General features: G+C 41.2%; 2 protein-coding genes across 4 annotated transcripts; both read right to left on the bottom strand.

The window, feature by feature from the left end:
• Nucleotides 1-689: 689 nt before the first annotated feature.
• On the bottom strand, nucleotides 690-11,994 carry LOC131892802 (RNA cytosine C(5)-methyltransferase NSUN2-like). Of its 3 annotated transcripts, none has more exons than XM_059242653.1 (3): nucleotides 11,699-11,994; nucleotides 3,662-4,326; nucleotides 690-2,799 (listed from the first exon to the last, which is right to left on the bottom strand). In XM_059242653.1, exons 2-3 carry the CDS (start codon nucleotides 3,702-3,704, stop codon nucleotides 827-829), a joined length of 2,016 nt encoding a protein of 671 aa, XP_059098636.1. In that variant the 5' UTR covers nucleotides 3,705-4,326; nucleotides 11,699-11,994; the 3' UTR covers nucleotides 690-826. The 3 variants fall into 3 exon arrangements, with proteins under 3 accessions (XP_059098636.1, XP_059098635.1, XP_059098637.1); XM_059242652.1 differs by having other exon boundaries at nucleotides 690-2,801; nucleotides 4,160-4,326; XM_059242654.1 differs by having other exon boundaries at nucleotides 690-2,813; nucleotides 4,176-4,326.
• On the bottom strand, nucleotides 4,622-7,116 carry LOC131892804 (probable cytochrome P450 301a1, mitochondrial). Its single transcript, XM_059242655.1, has one exon. It carries the CDS (start codon nucleotides 6,478-6,480, stop codon nucleotides 4,969-4,971), a length of 1,512 nt encoding a protein of 503 aa, XP_059098638.1. The 5' UTR covers nucleotides 6,481-7,116; the 3' UTR covers nucleotides 4,622-4,968.
• Nucleotides 11,995-17,673: the final 5,679 nt, after the last annotated feature.

Here is a 17,673-nt window from a genome sequence, read left to right as displayed (position 1 = left end):
TCGTCCTTCTCACGATTGTCTTTTTTGACCTTACAACTGACGTCACGCTGATCGTCCCGCCCGTTTTGAAGTTCCTCACGTCGTTTCAATTTGTCCAGAACATATTTCCGTCTCTGAAGAACCAATTGTTCTTGCGCGATGTGATCGAAGGCGCAATTCTCTTGTTTCGGACATTGTCCAGTGTTCAACCAGAACTTGCAGATCTTCAACTTCTCATCTGGACAAGATGAGTCGACAATCTTGGTTTGAATCGTCGCGGTCGGAGGAATCGGGAGGAAAGCTACTACCGGGTTTTTCTCGGCCCAACGCTCGAGTATGGTGAAACTTTTGACAGTAACTTCCTCGATGTCATTGTCTGTATTATTAGTATTTTCAGGCTTGTCATCCCTTTTGGAATTGTCATTTTCCTCATTTCTTTGACGCCGATCTTCGTCGAACACTTCGAAGCGTACTTGATCTCCCACATGGATTTTAGACTTTCCTTTCAGAGCCTCTTTCATCAAGTCTGGGTGGCCGACCCATGACTTCAAGATTGCGGTCTTCTTTGTGATGGAGATGGGGATTGGGGAAGTGTGTGGCTCTGCTGAACTAATACTTGGGGAAATTTGAATGTCAAGGAAGCAAATCTTCTTGCTGGGTGTTCGTTTATGAACCACTTGCCCCGAGATGGTAGGTGCATCCATTAGCGATCTAGAAGTCAAACAAATAAGTGATGTTTCATGCTCATACTTTGTAATGACTGTACTACTTTGGTTGTCAAGCTTTATGTATTTCACCTTGGGCAAGTACCATGTATGAGAAGAAACGAGGTGAAGGAGTGAGTATATCAAGTCGAAGGATGCATATCGTGGGCTTCACTTTTACCTTTTTTCGAGTCAGATATTTGAGGAAAGACATCACTTGGATTGAGTGTCAGTCTGTAATGATACCTCTCATGTGTCGTCACCTGAATCTCGACAATATTGTGCCCCACAAATGCAAGGCACTCCAAGACAATATCACTCTCGCCTTTGAAATGAACCGACAATTTGCAGTTTCCGGGCGGCGATAATTCACTCAAAGCTGCAATTCCTTCGGCGGAAAGATGCTTCCGAAACTCCACATTAGGATTTGGGTTTTCGAGCACTATTTTGAAATCCTCCGACGACAGTCGAACTGCTCTTTTGATATGAGGCAATAAGAGATTCCCGGCTGGTCCTTTGGATGGTTTGAAGGGACAAGAAGTTACATGAGTCTTCTTATCCTTTACAAAGGCTAGGAGCCCGAGTTTGAACATGTTGTAGCCTTGTGGTGAGGTTTTATGAAACCTTTCCTTGATTGCTAAAAGTCGAGGATTGGCTAGCCACAGTTTAGATGTCAAGTCATTTTTCACAGAGTGAAGATGGTCCGATTGAAGGAACCCGCTTGGAAAATAAAACTCGAGGGCCTTTGCGACTGCCTCACGATCACTGAGAGAGGTCTTTAGAGGAATCCACATTTTCTTGAACAGCCTTCCGTGTGATTTATCCCATCTTGCAATGCCAGAGAGGGCTCGGAATTTGGTTTCCAAAGACTTTTCTGGCATTTTAAAGTGACATTCTGAACGTTCCCAAGGCATATGGTTGCTCTTTTTCTTCAGAATGGCCACGAAAAAGCCTCCGTCATTCATTAAATGGGGTAGAAATCTCATACTTCGTCGAAGTTGCTCGTTAAAAAGTCCACTCGGAAACATTTCCGGAAGAACCTGTGAGGTAAACCTCTTTGGAACTTCCGACCAATTGGTGTATTCAGTCATTTCGGAGTCGAAAACTCGCCAATTGGTGTGGCCTTGAAGATAATTGATCCCAGGTTGAGGAGGACACTTCAAAATTTCAAGAGCTCCTTGGCTCTCGCTGAGAATCCGTTGGAGAACGGCCTCATTTTCGATTGGGTTTATGGCGCAAGAAGAATATGCAATGAGTCCATCCTTCTCCAGAAGCTCGACTGATCTTCTCAGAATTCGGTATTGGATTTGATGACGATGATTGCCGGCTCCAGGCGTCCAAGCAGTCCAGATATTTTGATTCTTACGAATGGTACCATCCCCAGAGCACGGAACATCACAGATAATACGGTCAAACTTCATTGGTATCAGATTGCCATCCTGGTCAACATCAGGAATGTCCGGAAACCTAGAACCCTCATGATTCATTAACATCACACAGGGAGATGCATACGAATTCACATTGCAGGCCAATTTCAGACAACGCCCAGGATCGAACTCATTGGCAATGACAAACCCCGGGGGAATAAACTCGGCAGAAGTGTTTCGGGCATGAAGGCTCTCTAGTGCTTGCTTGGTTTTGGACCCTGGTGCCGCACAAATATCCAGCACTTTGTGATGCGGTTGGATATTCAGAAAATGCACTGGCATCATGGATACCAATTCCTGACGGTAGATATTTCCGTTGGAGAATTGATGATGAAGGAATGGGTTGATTTCAGGATGGAGATGCAAATCCCACCGTGTCGAGGAGAATTGCCACACGTATGGGTCCCATTCCATTTGACGAAGTTGAACCTCGTCCACGCGATTTTCCGTTGAGCTTGCGAAATCCTGCAGCACATTTTGAATGACTCGGGCCGACTGAGGTCGATTCCGATTTACCCTTATGGATTGAAGTAGACATCGGCGCATGTAGTCCAAGCATTGGTCCCAATCTTGGCACGTATTCTGAGACTGATAGAACTCTTCGAAGTTCTTGTTGGTTTTGGTCACAGTGAAATACTCTCCACGTTGGTTGCGAACCTCCTCGGGCATCATGGAGAAACATCTGGTACCTGTTTGAAAACGCCTTGAAATCCATTGTACTTAAACAAAGCTGCGATACTAATCATGATTCGAAATGTTGACCTCACTAAAAAGTACTTTTTGTTGTATTAGCCCTGTTTAGGCTTGCCATAATCAGAGTTTCGGATTTTCCTTCTAAATTTCATTTGGGAATTCCCAGGAAATGCCTCAAAATGGAAGTAAATTCCCTAAATTTAGAACAGAACTAAAGCATACGTAAACAATATTTTGCTTCAAACAAAATAAAAATAATGTCTCAGAATTAAGAGAGTTACCTTCGAAATATTGATTTTTTACAATTGATAAAGTGAACTTTGAGATCAGTTATGTGCATCACTGGTCCCGTGTAACCGAAAATAAAAATGAGCCTCCCTTTTGACGAGGTTTTGCTTTGTTACTGCCAATTTTAAAATTATTTATAAAATCATCAATGGGTCAGGTGGGAACTTTCATTTGAGTATTTTTGGCCCCTTTTACAGCGCACTGGTGTAAAAAAAAAAACCCTTTTTTATTTTTATAATGACTCTTGAAAGGACAGGAACTCTTGGTATTTACTTGTGCAAGATTTAATTGCTGTATTGCTGAATTACTTATTTCCGGCAAATGATCGATAACCTCAACTAAAATGGATCCTTTGAATTTGTGAAAATCAATGGTCTCTTGTTTATGCTTGGTATGGACGAAATTTCAAGAATTGTTGCATATGGTCAGCTGATGTATAACATCTTCCATATATATTCTCTGAAACATTACATGCAATTCCCCAAAAAAATATTTCATTAATATTTTTCAAAATTATCATTGGAATAAAAAATATTGGCTCGACTCCATTCAAAAGTAGATCATACTCACTTAACGATGGTAGTGAATGGCATTCTCTGTGAGTGAGAATCATGGTCACTAAATAAATAGACCAACCTGCACGAATGTTTGTCAGGATGTTGGTAGAGCACTATTCCTCAAACAATACTACATCTTCCTTTGTTGAATTCAAATTCATATAATTTTTAGCAAGAGACACTGAATATGGAACACCCTGCAGACAGATAGTTTGCATTCCCATAGACAAAGGTTGTTTCAGAAATTACTCAGGTCTAAGCTTATTTCCTGGTGGCTGGAATAAATCTTGGGTTTTCAACATCACTGAAAATAGCCCGCAAGTAAAAAGTTTTAAATAAATAGATTTGGCTGCGTTTAGAAGTGGAAACCTGAATTTGACTTGAATCGAGATAGTTACGTTTGAAACCAAAAATGAAGGTCTTTTCTCGAATCCAAAGCTTGCAAGGATTCAGGAACTAACAAACTTCGAGTCAAAATGCTATTTCAAGTGCAATGGTATCAGTCTTTCCTCCTGGTAGTGCTTCACTATAAGTGGAATTCAATGGAAAGTCATTAACGAATCCTCCGAATCGATAGCCAAGGTCCCAAGAAACGCGGTGCCTTGACGGGACTAGTAATCTCCACATGAACAGCCCCATTCTTGGAATCAGTTTCTCAACGGTTGCACTTCTTCAATCCTAGAATAGAATTGAGGCTTCTTCAAACCAAATATTCTGATTAAGTACATTTTCTCAAAGAAAGTTGTCGAGAATCAAGCTTTCTTTATCAACATTGAGTTTGGACTCTCAGGTGCAGCATTGGTCATAGAAAACATGAAAATACCAAAGTATCAATGGATTAAAGCAGAGGGCTCTAGATTAAAGTAATGACGATCATGATAATGGGATGAGGCAAATTGAAATGGTTTAATTAGTATTCATTATATTTTCTATACCATGATACGGAAACGGAACGCAAGAACATGAAATCAACTTGCATATCAATTGATGTTTTTATTAAAAAGAATTAGCGACAGTCTATATCTTCTTTTGCCGTCACAGTGCAGTTACAGTGCAAGGAATATATTCAGGAACTTGACCATGGGCGATCATAACAATATAGATCTATATTTAGGTTGTTTGACATTATCTCTTCGGTCACGAATTTGCAATTGGGGGATATAATTTACAATAAGTGTTCTTACACGTAATTACACGTAATTTAGACTTTACCGGTCGAGCCTATCGTCACTAGATCCCATGCAAATTCAACGATTTCAATGACTGAAGATGAAAGATCTTATGCATAAGCGGGAGATACGGCCAGGGCCCTCAGATTTTTTAACGTGGCAGAAACCGAAATTTCAGAGGAGTGTGAGGAAAGGCCAGGGTGTGAATCCGAACCTCCATGGGCCCATAGTGCCATTCTACCCTGTACTTGCGGAGCAATTTCATCAGCATGATCTCAACTTCTTGCTCGGCGAAGCGCTTCCCGATGCACATCCGGACTCCATGGCCAAAAGGCAGAGCCATGAACGGGTTGATCTTCTGATAGAATGGATGGTCCTTCAACCAACGCTCTGGTTTGAATTGTTTGGCATCTTTCACAAACCGTTCACTGTTCATCATGTAGTAATGGAATGGAACCACATTGGTCTCGGGTTCCAAAAGATAACCATTCAACTCGAGAGGTTCCGTGAGGGTTCGAGCATTGGCAATGGCCGCCGGGTTCACTCTCAAGGTCTCTTTGATCACACTTTTTAAGTAAGGCAATTTCCTGACAGCGTCTGGGAGTGAGGAATCCGTGTTGGGAAGAGCAGTCTTGATCTCTTGAAAAGTCTTTTCCTGGACCTCTGGATTCATGGCCAGGTTGTAGAGAGCGAAGGCCACGGTGTGGGAGGTGGTGTCAATTCCTCCGAAGATCATGTCCAAGGCCATCACCACGGTGGTGGCTTCGTCACAGCCTTTGGCGTGGAATTGCTCCAAAAGAGTCTTCTCGGCTGTGGGGTCATCAGGTTGAGCCTTGATCGTTTCCAAAGCCACGTGGATGTGCTTAAAGCAGGTCTCTTTGAACACTTGGGCGGCATTTTCAAACTCTCGCAATTTGGCTGTGGGGAAGTATTTCCACACGTGGATCCCATTATCCAAAGAGGCAGTGGTCTTTAAGATCGTGGACACGCCATTAATGATTTTGAGTTGCTCAGAATCCGGACTAAGATTCTTTTCCAAGCATCCCATCCGCGTGTTTAGGGCAATCAAGCAAACCGACTCACAAGCCCATTTGTAAAGGTCGTTCAGGAACTCGGCCGAGACCTCCCTCTTGTCATCTAGCTTTTCCGCTATCATGGTTTCGATAAATTCGTCGGAAATATTTTCCAGGTGCTTTGTGTAGGGCAAGACGGACTTGGGATTGAGCATGGGCTTCTGGACCTGTCTCCGGAACTGGTGCCACTCTTCGCCTTGGGAGGTCAGTAATCCCTTGGCATTATCAAACACAGGATCCCGCTTTCGAATATAATCCAGGGCGAGAAACCCTGGACGAACGGGTCGCGGTCCAATGGATCGATATAATTTTTCGCACAATTCCGGTGTAAAAAGCATGACAAATGGTGGACGCAAAGGGATTTCAATCCGACACATGTCACCATATTTATCTCCCAAATACGAGAACATCAGATGCGTATTCCACGGCCTGGATTCGATCCCTGGAGCTCTAATGAAGAGAAAATTGCCCAGAAATGGGATTTTGGGAGGCCCGGGAATCTCCGTCCACGGTTTTGGTCCACTTACTGCGGTCAACGTGGATTGTTTTCGGATCAAATGGCCCATGTTTCGGGGGTAAAAGGTCCTCATGATCGATTAATTTGTTTTCACCGAGCTCTAGATTCACTCTGAATTATCTTCCCACTAATAACGTTTCTTCTTCAAAGCAGTACAATCATTTTATGTTTGTTCACATGCATGAGTGCAGTACACAGCATCAACATACGATCAGTTTGCACTCCAAGCACAAATAGAATCTCTTGCCAATGAATGGTAGTCAGTGGGACCCCACCATTACCAACCATCCATCCAAAAAGCGAGCCTGGCCACCTATGATGGACATAGTGCTTGCCACACCATCTCCTCAAGGCGCCAGGTTAAGAGATATATCTTTATCCCACTCCGTTGTCAACCGCTTCACCGAATGTACTAACTCAACCCGAGAATGGAGAGCTTCATCGAGCCGACATGTATTCTGTGGAGGAAAAACGGATTTGACTTCCTCCCGAACTTCGACAGAGAACTGAATCCGAGAGAAGGTCGAAAGACTGCAGCCTTCGTGGAGGGAATGTGGAGCGCTACGTGTATTCTTGATGATCGCCGACAGCAAGAAAGGCCGCGAGTACCTACTATCCTTGAGAGGGGGCTTGAGGACAGCAATGAGACATGGTGAAAGAGAGCGAGAAAGAAACAAAGATACACCCCCAACAACCGAGAACTAGGACTTGGCCTAGGAACGCGAAGCGGAGAACTAAGAGAACGAGGCGGGGGAGAAGGAGGTGAAGGCACGACTTGTATTATTGCAACAGGGACTCGGGTCGTTCCTTCCTCGTCATTGGCCTTTCAACTAGGAATATTTTGATAAGCGACACTCGCATTGGATTTGCAGGCTTGAAGACTGGAGGAGCGAAAGTCGGCATGACAAACGCAGTTTTCTCGTAATGTAGTACAGCACGTAATATGGCGAGTTTATGTAGGACGACATGAGGGACCGGTTACTATGTAGAGGATGTAGACTCACGATTGCGAAATGGCCTTGAACTGCCTTCACGGATTTGGCTAGACTGGGGGAAAAAGGCCTTAACAGCCTTGTGATTTCCTATGTTTGGACAATTTCAACCAACCATGAGCCTATCTTAACATGGTGAGATATAACTTTGGAGTTTTTGAAGGAGCGAACTGCCACAAAAAATGCAGTTATTAATGGGAAAACAGTCAATTAAATGACGAATTTTACTCATTCAGACAGGGAACTAGTTACATACCAAATTATGTCAAAAACACATGGGACAGCAAATTATGCTTTATTTATTGCTTTAGCAATTCTTTCAATGGTATTATTACAAGGGTGAAAAATGAAAAATTTGAGTGGCATTTCAGCTCACAAATCTAAGAAACATTCTCTAGATATTGAAGGTCTTGCCAAATGCACAACTCTAATTTGTTGGTAAACCAGATAAGGCGATTGACCTTTTGATATGCGTCATCGTTTCATAGAAATTCTTTTAACCAAATTAGTAAATTTGCAGATCTTGTTTCATGTAAACAAGCCATTAAAACAATAAGATACTTGAGCATATCAAAAGAGATTTGAGAGCAATTAAAAAATGATTCTCGCAAAAAAACGAGATAAAAAGTTCATACTGCTTTCGGTTTTGATTAACACAACGGACAGGGAAAACCTTAGCCGCTCCAAAAACGTCTGTCCATCAACGTGTTTTGAATTGATTGAGCTCATTCGTGCGTACTAGTCAAATGTATAAAAGCCACACTAGTCAGAGTAATAAAGTCAGTCACGAAGCGTTCACAACGCCACGGACTTCTAGAGATGTGGAAGGCGAACGGGAAGCAAAAGTTTATCATTTCCTAAGCCGGTTCACTTTATTCCAAATAAGCAATTTAAAATGACCACAAGATCTTGCTGAATAGATGAACTTGGCCACTTAGGCCGATTTCTCTCACTTCGAATATTGCGAAGGTGTTTGAGAAGATCATGAAGTCCAAACTTGTTGAATTTCTGGATATCCATGAAGTCCTTCCTCCTAGCCAGCATGGGTTCCGAGCACATTTTAGCACGGTTACCCAATTGATTGAACATATAGAGCAGGTTATTGAGGGACTGGAGAGCCATGAGTCAGTCGATGTAGTTTATCTTGACTTTGCCAAGGCCTTAACAAGGTAGATCATGGCCTATTAGTTAACAGGCTCTATGAGATTGGGATCCAAGGCAAGGTTATCAATTGGGTAAGAAGTTTCATTTGTGGTAGGAAACAATTAGTTAAGGTTGAGGGATCCCTTAGTGACACACATGATGTCAAGTCGGTGTCCCTCAGGGCTCCATTTTGGGTCCTCTCCTTTTCATTATCTTCATTGCTCCGCTTCAGAAGCTTGGTAGTAGTAATGTCAGTATCTCTTCTTATGCTGATGATACAAAATTGGTAGTTGGTAGGAATGGTCAGAATTCCGATTGTCTGGTAGAGGTCCTAGACCAAATCTACTCTTGGGTTGCTGCGAGTAACATGGCACTGAATGGAATGAAATTTCGCTCAATGACCTTTGGGTAATGACCTTTGGGTCGACACCATTAAATACTCCACTCGTATATAATGGAGGTAAAGATATTGAGCAGGTCTCTCATCTATGTAGTCCTCCAAAATAATGGAAAGTTCGATGAGCATATCCATTTGAAGGTGGGTAAGGCTTTTCTAACATGTGGTTGATGCGATATCGCACGTTTAAGTCCAAGGATAGCATCACGATGCTAACTCTGTACAAGTTGATTGTCCAGCCACATCTTGAGTATGCCTCGTCCATTTGGACTCCAATGAGTTCAGCTGGTTTGCAAATGGTCAAACAGGTTCAAAAATGTTTCATTAGGAACATTGAGGATATGAGAGACCTCTCCTATTGGGAGAGGTTAGAAAGGTTGGGACTGTACAGTGTTCAGAGAAGATACGAAGGGTATCTTTTGTTAGAAAGGTTGGGATTGTACAGTGTTCAGAGAAGGTACGAAAGATATCTGATACTGTACGTCTTCAAAAGTATCCATGAGCTTTGTCCCAACTCAGGATTTAGGGTCAATTGTAGTGACCGTAGAGGCTTAACGCTCGTTTTGAGAGCCCCTTCAAGCTCTCGAGAATCCAGGCTAGTTAAAACAATGAAGTCCAACTCTCTTCTTTCTCGGGCTCTTTCATTGTTCAATTTGTTGCCCTCAAATATTCGTAGGGCTTATGTAGGCGTTGATCCAGTGGCAGGATTTAAGTCAGACTTGGACAAGTTTTTGACTAAAATTCCGGATCAACCTTATATTCAAGGATTAGCCAGATGAGCCAATTCTAATTCGTTGGTCGATCAAATAATATATAAAAATAAAAGTCAGGTAAAATGAATAATCTTCTCGTCTTGAATTGCTGGGATTCCAATCCCGGTAGCGGTAAGGAAGTCCGCGAAAAAAAAGCACGACTTCTTTCAAGTTTTTTTAAAAATAATTTCTCAGCCATATTAATCTTCCATCACGTACTTGGAAGGTAATCAAAATGTGATTTATGATTAAAATATCTCCCTCACATAAGATAATTTGTAATTAAATGCAACTATTTTGAAATGCTACAGGAATTAACCATATTTGCACCCTCATAAAACCTCCTCCTAACCATAATCATGGACAGGTGCAAACTCGTAAGAGCTGTCGGATTTTTACGGAGAAAATTGGCATGGTACATCTGCATGCAAACCTAAGCATCTGCATGAGAAAGCCAAACCATGGCACAAAAGGCAGACTCTTCATCTCCCATTAAGTTGCGACAGACGTGGAGTAGGCCAATGGGAGCAAAACCATTTCTGTCCCCATGAAGATGTGCTCCCACTGATGAAGGGGGCACTTCAACACTTTCTCACTTCATCTTCAATCTCTTAATTACTTAGATTTCCCTATTTCACTAACTCTCTTCTCTAGTTATCGTCAAGCACTAAATGGTATCTCAAAAAATGGAAAAATAGAACACATAACACATAGGCGGGATGTCCATGAGGACTCTGATTTGATGTTTCATAATGAACACTTTGTACCTTCATGGAAAAGTATAAGTGGCTCAGAGTTGCTCTGACCAACAGTGGGCCAATTTGTTGGGAAGCCCGTTCACAGTACATATTTTTAGAAGTTCTTGTTTACGGGAAATCCTCCCAATATATATAGGAATCATGGTAGCTGAGTGGTCTAATGTACCAGATAGTTGCACAGTTTGGTTCCCCAGAGGGCGTGGGTTCGAGTCCCGCCTTTGGAGAAAACCTATTGGAAAGTTCAATGAGCATATCTACTCGAAGATTGGATATATCGCACGTTTAAGTCCAGGGATAGCGTCACGATGCTAACTCTGTACAAGTTGATTGTCCAGCCACATCTTGAGTATGCCTCGTCCATTTGGACTCCAATGAGTTCAGCTGGTTTGCAAATGGTCAAACAGGTCCAAAAATGTTTCACTAGGAACATTGAGGATATGAGAGAGCTCTCGTATTGGAAGAGGTTAGAAAGGTTGGGACTGTACAGTGTTCAGAGAAGATACGAAAGGTACCTGATACTGTACGTCTTCAAAAGTATCCATGAGCTTTATCCCAACCCAGGGTTTAGGGTCAATTGTAGTGACCGTAGAGGCTTAACGCTCGTTTTGATAGCACCTTCAAGCCCTCGAGAATCCAGGCTAGTTCGAGCAATCTTCTATCTCGGGCTCCTTCATTGTTGAATTTGCTTCCCTCTAATATTCGTAGGAATTACGTAGGTCTTGTTGATCCGGTTGGATCTTTCAAGTCAGACTTGGACAAATTTTTAGATAGCATTCCAGATCAACATTCAAGGACTAGCTCGGTCTGCCAACTCAAATTCGTTGGTAGACAAACATCATATAAAGATTGAAAAGTAATAAATGGACGAATTATAACCTTTCATCTTAATATTACTGGGGATTACATTCCCTGTAGAGGTTAGAAGAGCCCGTGCAAAAAAAATGTTTCTTTGCTCATTTTCAATCCTGATAAAACTAACTGGAGCCCAAATGGGTCTTTTTTCGTTTTGATTTTACCTGGTTACCTCACTAGTTTTTCAACCTCGTCATCGCATTTGCATACTTTTTCACATTTCCAAAAAAGCCGCTCTAACGCCTACAGTACAACGGCATCATGGTTTAAGATTTACAGAAAACTTTCATCCATCATGCGGTGTTCAGGATCCATTTCTCATTCGATAACGTCTCTCATAGTTCCTCAAGAAATATGTATTTTTATATTGCAAATAAAATTGATCTTTAGTACTTACTTTTCATGCAATCCTCCTAATGATAGTTTAGGCTCGTGGGACACACATGCACCAACAAAATAGGACGGAGCAGAGCGTTCGGTTCTTGACTTGTTTGTCAACATTGGACAAGATCAGTGCTGCCAGCTTGTGGAATGTCCTGTAAGGAAAGTCTGTTATCATGTTAACACCAAACCTCAAAGTCTGAGCGAAACAACAGAGATTATTCAGAAAAAAAATTCAGAAATTACTCTTCCGGCAAATATCAATTGAAATAGATGTACCAGATAAGTCTTTTGTTATACTTGTAAATGAGCCATGCATGTTTTTTGGCAGCGCTGATCCCTTGTCGCAAAATAAGTTAAGAACCTTCCACCTTCCAAACATGTAGTACAAAGAAATAGAGACACATCCCAAGGAAACAAGTCAAAGCTAGTTAGATTAGATAGATGGTAGGCAATTCAATCGAATCCTTGGCATTATGTAGTATTATTTTGCAGCCAACCTCTTGAAAAAAAAACTTTCCAGCCTGCATTGTTATCGAATGATGGGCCTACTTTTGGCAGCTGCAGATCTTCTACCTGGGCAGTTTTTTCACATCAATCTGATGATCTCTACGATGCTTTATGTCTGTGTGAATGGGAAATAGCTGGCTGCGAAGTCATAGTGAAGTAATTTCTATCTCTCAACCATCTTGTGTTTTAGGGTGCTGATAGGAGGCCAGGTGAGTAGTTGCTTAGATTAAAAATCTTTGCAAGGAGGCAAATCATTGTTGGCCCAGAAACAAATTAATGTGTGGAACTCTAATTTTTGGACAAAGAAGACAGCAAACATTTTTTTTACTGGATTCCGTGAAAGTTTGAGATTTAATTTGATTCTGTTATTGTGATAATGTGTGTTGTTTGATCTTTTTTAGTTCAAAGGGCAAAATAGATAATGACAATAATAAGTAAAAATTAGGAACCCCTTTCATAAGTTGAGGAATAACCATTTGATCACAGGACAGCAATATATCTCCTTCAAGGCGTAAAGAATCGAACATGTAATGGCTAACCTTGATCACGGTCACCATGTATTACCTAGAAATAAAACAACGGATCGTCTCTGTGGTAAGTAGTAGACTGCCTTCTATTCATAGATCAACATGGCTTAATATACAGAGAAGAGCATAAAATTGAAACATTAGATGAGATGGAGACATTGAGGTAGAAAGTGAGAATGAGAGGAAATATGAATGATGAAATATGAAATTACTAGTTCGGCATGGAATTTGGCTTGTTCTAGGAAGATTGGGTAGAAATGAAATAGAGATAAAGAATGACCGAGATCGATCACACCTACGGACAAAATGCACGTTATGGGGGCACCGACTGGGCTAGTCGGGGAGCTCATGGATAAAAAGGCCTTAAACATAAGATCGTGGAAAGCGGGAATCAACTGCATCCGATAACCACATATGAGCTAAAGGAATCAACAGCATCCTTGTCATAATTGGAACGTTCATAAAATGGGGCACGTGAACTCATTCTTGAGCAAGGAATATTTTGTCTTCCTTTCGTAGGGCATTGCGTCTCTTTGGATCACGGAATCATTTGACTTCCTGTTTCAGGGCATCGCGGAATATACTTCGCGGAACTTGAAATTTTTCGTACTTTTTCTCTGATTAACAAACTCCATCTTTTACTGCCACCTTTTCGAAGGGTGGTTAAATCTTGTCCGTGTCCATTACGGTTTTACATGTATAAAAAGAATGCCTGGTCCCATTTCCTCCATTCTTAGAGGGCAGTTCAAGCTTAAAGAGAGCTTTGAAGCTGCATAAATAAAAAGCCCGGGGAAATTGTATAAAATTGGCATTGCGCATTGGATGGGGCGAAATGCGAAGGGGGAATCATATGTGTACAAGGATGAAGCCAATTGACAGACTCGTCAAATTAGTCGACTGAGCGGCGGATTGACAGTAGAAGGGATATGAAATGTGGTGTATGTGTAAACATTAACAAGATTGGTGAAGACTGGCCAGTAAATGTTGCGTCGTAAGAGAGTAAATAAGTTAAGAGTGAATGTAGCCATGAAAGTATGGGATGTGGAATGACATCATAAGAAGTTGAGTATTTGTGCATGAATGTGGAAGAGGAATTTTTTATGCAAGGCTATTTTCAACAGCCATTGATTCATGCGGGGAGAATAGAGAGAAAATAGAAAAGTCTTGTTCCATGACCTTGCGGAAATGGACCTTCACATTGAGGGAGGCTTAATCTATGGGGAAAGTGTAAGTGGACACTATTTAGGATAAACGGGCATCCTAAGCGGCGTCAATCTTAAGCAAAGCAGGCCTTCATTAAATGGATAGGAGTAATAACAATGGCCTTGCAAGGATTTGATGAATATGAATAAATTTGAATTAACTTGATTACCTCTGTTGTCTCACACCCAAAGCAAGTTTTCCTTTTGTAAGCATAACACCACCCACCAATCCTTCTTCAGCTTGATCTTTCAAAGTGCTAGTTGAGTTTTTCACAAGATTAAATGCTTCATCTTGAAGTTTTTTTTAACAAAAAACTAGACGATCTTTGGTGTCTTTGAAAATTGAATAAGCCATATCATGGAATTGAGCTACTTTATCTAATTCATGTACTGGAACGTCTCCTTTCAGTAATCTTTCTTTAACATTTGTACCCGGTGTTCTGGCCACAATCAAGTACATCATCCTAATATGATATGGATAAATGAATTTTCGAAGCTGAAAACCTCCAATTCATCTAACAGAGTCACAGCTGAGAAAATTAAAACTCAATGAACCATGTATAGTAAGAATAGATCTTTCAAAGAAAGCCAATCATAATTTACTTTTAACACAAACACAAGTAAACCAGTTATACAATACAAAGTCTGCTGGAACATCAAAAGATTTGGAAATGTCAAAAACACAACTTGAGAAAAATGGAGGATTTATCAAAACAATACCTACTCTGTTGGCAGGCATTGGTGGTGCAGCAAGTGTGGCTGGGGCAGCTGGTGGAATTGCAAAAGCAGTGAATGATAAAAAGCATAATGATAAAATGAAATCTAAAGCCAAACAACATAATAGAAAAGTTTAAATATATATATACATAAATGAAAAAAAATATTTCTAGCAAACACCAACATTGGAAAGGGGGCCTATTTACCCAGAAAAACTGCTAAGGGTGTTTTTCTACCCAGGAGAAATTAAAACTAGGTTTGTCTAATCATGATATTATAAGGATTTTACGAAATGAACAAGATTTGAAAGGATGTTTTATGAGAGATGAAAAATAACCTACAGAGGGGTGGATTATCTTGAACTTGGATGAATTTACTGATCCTGGTACACATTGGGTAGCTGTATATAACAATGAATATTATGACTCTTTTGGATTACAGCGTCCTAAATGTTTGGAAAAACAAATAGATTGGTATATTGTAAGACAACATCAAAATATAAAATCTAGCTTTTCTGGATTGTATGCTTGCTTTTACATTCAATGTAAGAATCAAGACATTACCCCATATGATATATGTTATTTATAAGAAACTTCTGGAACCGGCACAGCCAGGACAGTGCCGCGCAGCAAGCTGCTCACAAGAAAACAATAACTTAAATGCTGAAATGTTATTTAAAAATTATGTCAAACCTTCCAAATAGTGCTCGCACGGTGGGCGAAGTCCGCTATATTTACTGCCTTGGGTGTAGAAATAAAATTTTTATCTACAAATGTCCAATTACATGAGCAAAATCATCCTAAAGGGGGCAAAGGATAGCAATATACTTTTTTTAGAAAATTGTTTATTCAGCTTGATTCGAACCTAGAAGCCAGGGTGACCCAATGATCAGCTTGGAAAACCTCAAGATTCATTAGCAAACCCCACCCACTTGGGGATTGTTTGATGAACAGATCTATAGTTTAAGGTACAAGAAGCTAAAAATCGTTTTTGACTGACGCTGAATCGGTAACCAGTGGACAGTGCCACTCTAGCTGATGGAAAGCAGCGCCTCTACAATCAGTATCTATACCCTAGCAGTCGGTCAGCTGACATTCATTCGCTCTGAGAACTAATCCGCCTGCCTGGCTAGCTCTCATCACACTCTCTAGGAGTTTGGTCCCCATTAGAGGGTCCCTAGTCCCCATCAGTAGATTACAAACGCCACAACTAGACCCAACAAAAACTTCAATTACTAATTCATTAGTTGGATGGAGTTTTTGTGAATTTATCTCAACCTGGTTTGTCTTGAGACCATCTATTGCATTTGACTCTGGACTCACCAAATAAAGGTTAAAGTGCGAGAATCCCCTCCTTCGCTCTGAGCTCATTAGTGAAGGATGTTGGTCCGAACCTTAATCCGGGCCAGTCAAGGGCGGTGTTAAAAGCGTATCAAAGGTGGCAACCTCCCTTGTTTTTTTTGTTTTTTTTTTTGCTTCATCCGCTCATTAGAGTAGAAATACACTCGTAACAACAACTTGGGCCCTAGAAGAAAAACTGACCCCCAAAACCCGAACACCCCAAGAGTCAGAGCCATCAAAGCCCTCGTTCGTCCTCGCCAACATGCGTACTCACCTTACTCACATAGCCTTGAACCTGTGACTCCCGCCCTCACTTGCTCAGCCGCCAGATGAGACCGACCATGGCCACCGCCCTGCCCCTGGCCGATATCGCCGAGGAGAGCATGTCGCTGTCACATGACATCCTCGTGCTCGTGGATCTCTTCGGGCGTGTCCAGATGCTGCCGCTTCAGATCTTCAAATAAGCCCCGACTCAAAACGGACTTACGGGCCCGCCGTTGAGCCTGGTCGGGCTCTCCATCGGCCGGATTTTGGCCCCCGTCGAAAAAGGCCGGCACGTGCTTGGGCACCACATACTTGGCTGAACGGGGGGCCGCGGCAGGATCGGCTTCCTCATCCGAAGTGCTGGGGTCCGCCTGGGCCAATTTGCTCATCAAGGCCCGTGGATCGGGCTTGAAATGCAAAAAAAAAGAGAGAGATCTAATTTTCAACAGCCATTGATTCATGCGGGGAGAATAGAGAGAAAATAGAAAAGTCTTGTTCCATGACCTTGCGGAAATGGACCTTCACATTGAGGGAGGCTTAATCTATGGGGAAAGTGTAAGTGGACACTAATTTAGGATAAACGGGCATCCTAAGCGGCGTCGATCTTAAGCAAAGCAGGCCTTCATTAAATGGATAGGAGTTAATAACAATGGCCTTGCAAGGATTTGATGAATATGAATAAATTTGAATTAACTTGATTACCTCTGTTGTCTCAACACCCAAAGCAAGTTTTTCTTTTGTAAGCATAACACCACCCACCAATCCTTCTTCAGCTTGATCTTTCAAAGTGCTAGTTGAGTTTTTTCACAAGATTAAATGCTTCATCTTGAAGTTTTTTTTATAAAAAAACTGGACGATCTTTGTGTCTTTGAAAATTGAATAAGCCATATCATGGAAATTGAGCTACTTTATCTAATTCATGTACTGGAACGTCTCCTTTCAGTAATCTTCCTTTAACATTTGTACCCCGGTGTTCTGGCCACATCAAGTACATTCATCCCTAATATGATATGGATAAATGAATTTTCGAAGTGAAAACCTCCAATTTCTCTAACAGAGTCACAGCTGAGAAAATTAAAACTCAATGAACCATGTATAGTAAGAATAGATCTTTCAAAGAAAGCCAATCATAATTTACTTTTAACACAAACACAAGTAAACCAGTTATACAATACAAAGTCTGCTGGAACATCAAAAGATTTGGAAATGTCAAACAAAACTTGAGAAAAATGGAGGATTTATCAAAACAATACCTACTCTGTTGCAGGCATTGGTGGTGCAGCAAGTGTGGCTGGGCAGCTGGTGGAATTGCAAAAGCAGTGAATGATAAAAAGCATAATGATAAAATGAAATCTAAAGCCAAACAACATAATAGAAAAGTTTAAATATATATATACATAAATAAAAAAAAAATATTTCTAGCAAACACCA

Source organism: Tigriopus californicus, chromosome 2 (genome assembly GCF_007210705.1).
Source record: "Tigriopus californicus strain San Diego chromosome 2, Tcal_SD_v2.1, whole genome shotgun sequence".
Classification (NCBI taxonomy): Eukaryota; Metazoa; Arthropoda; class Copepoda; order Harpacticoida; family Harpacticidae; genus Tigriopus; species Tigriopus californicus.
The sequence above is the reverse complement of the archived record's forward strand: the minus strand, read 5'-3'. Positions and strand labels throughout refer to the sequence as shown.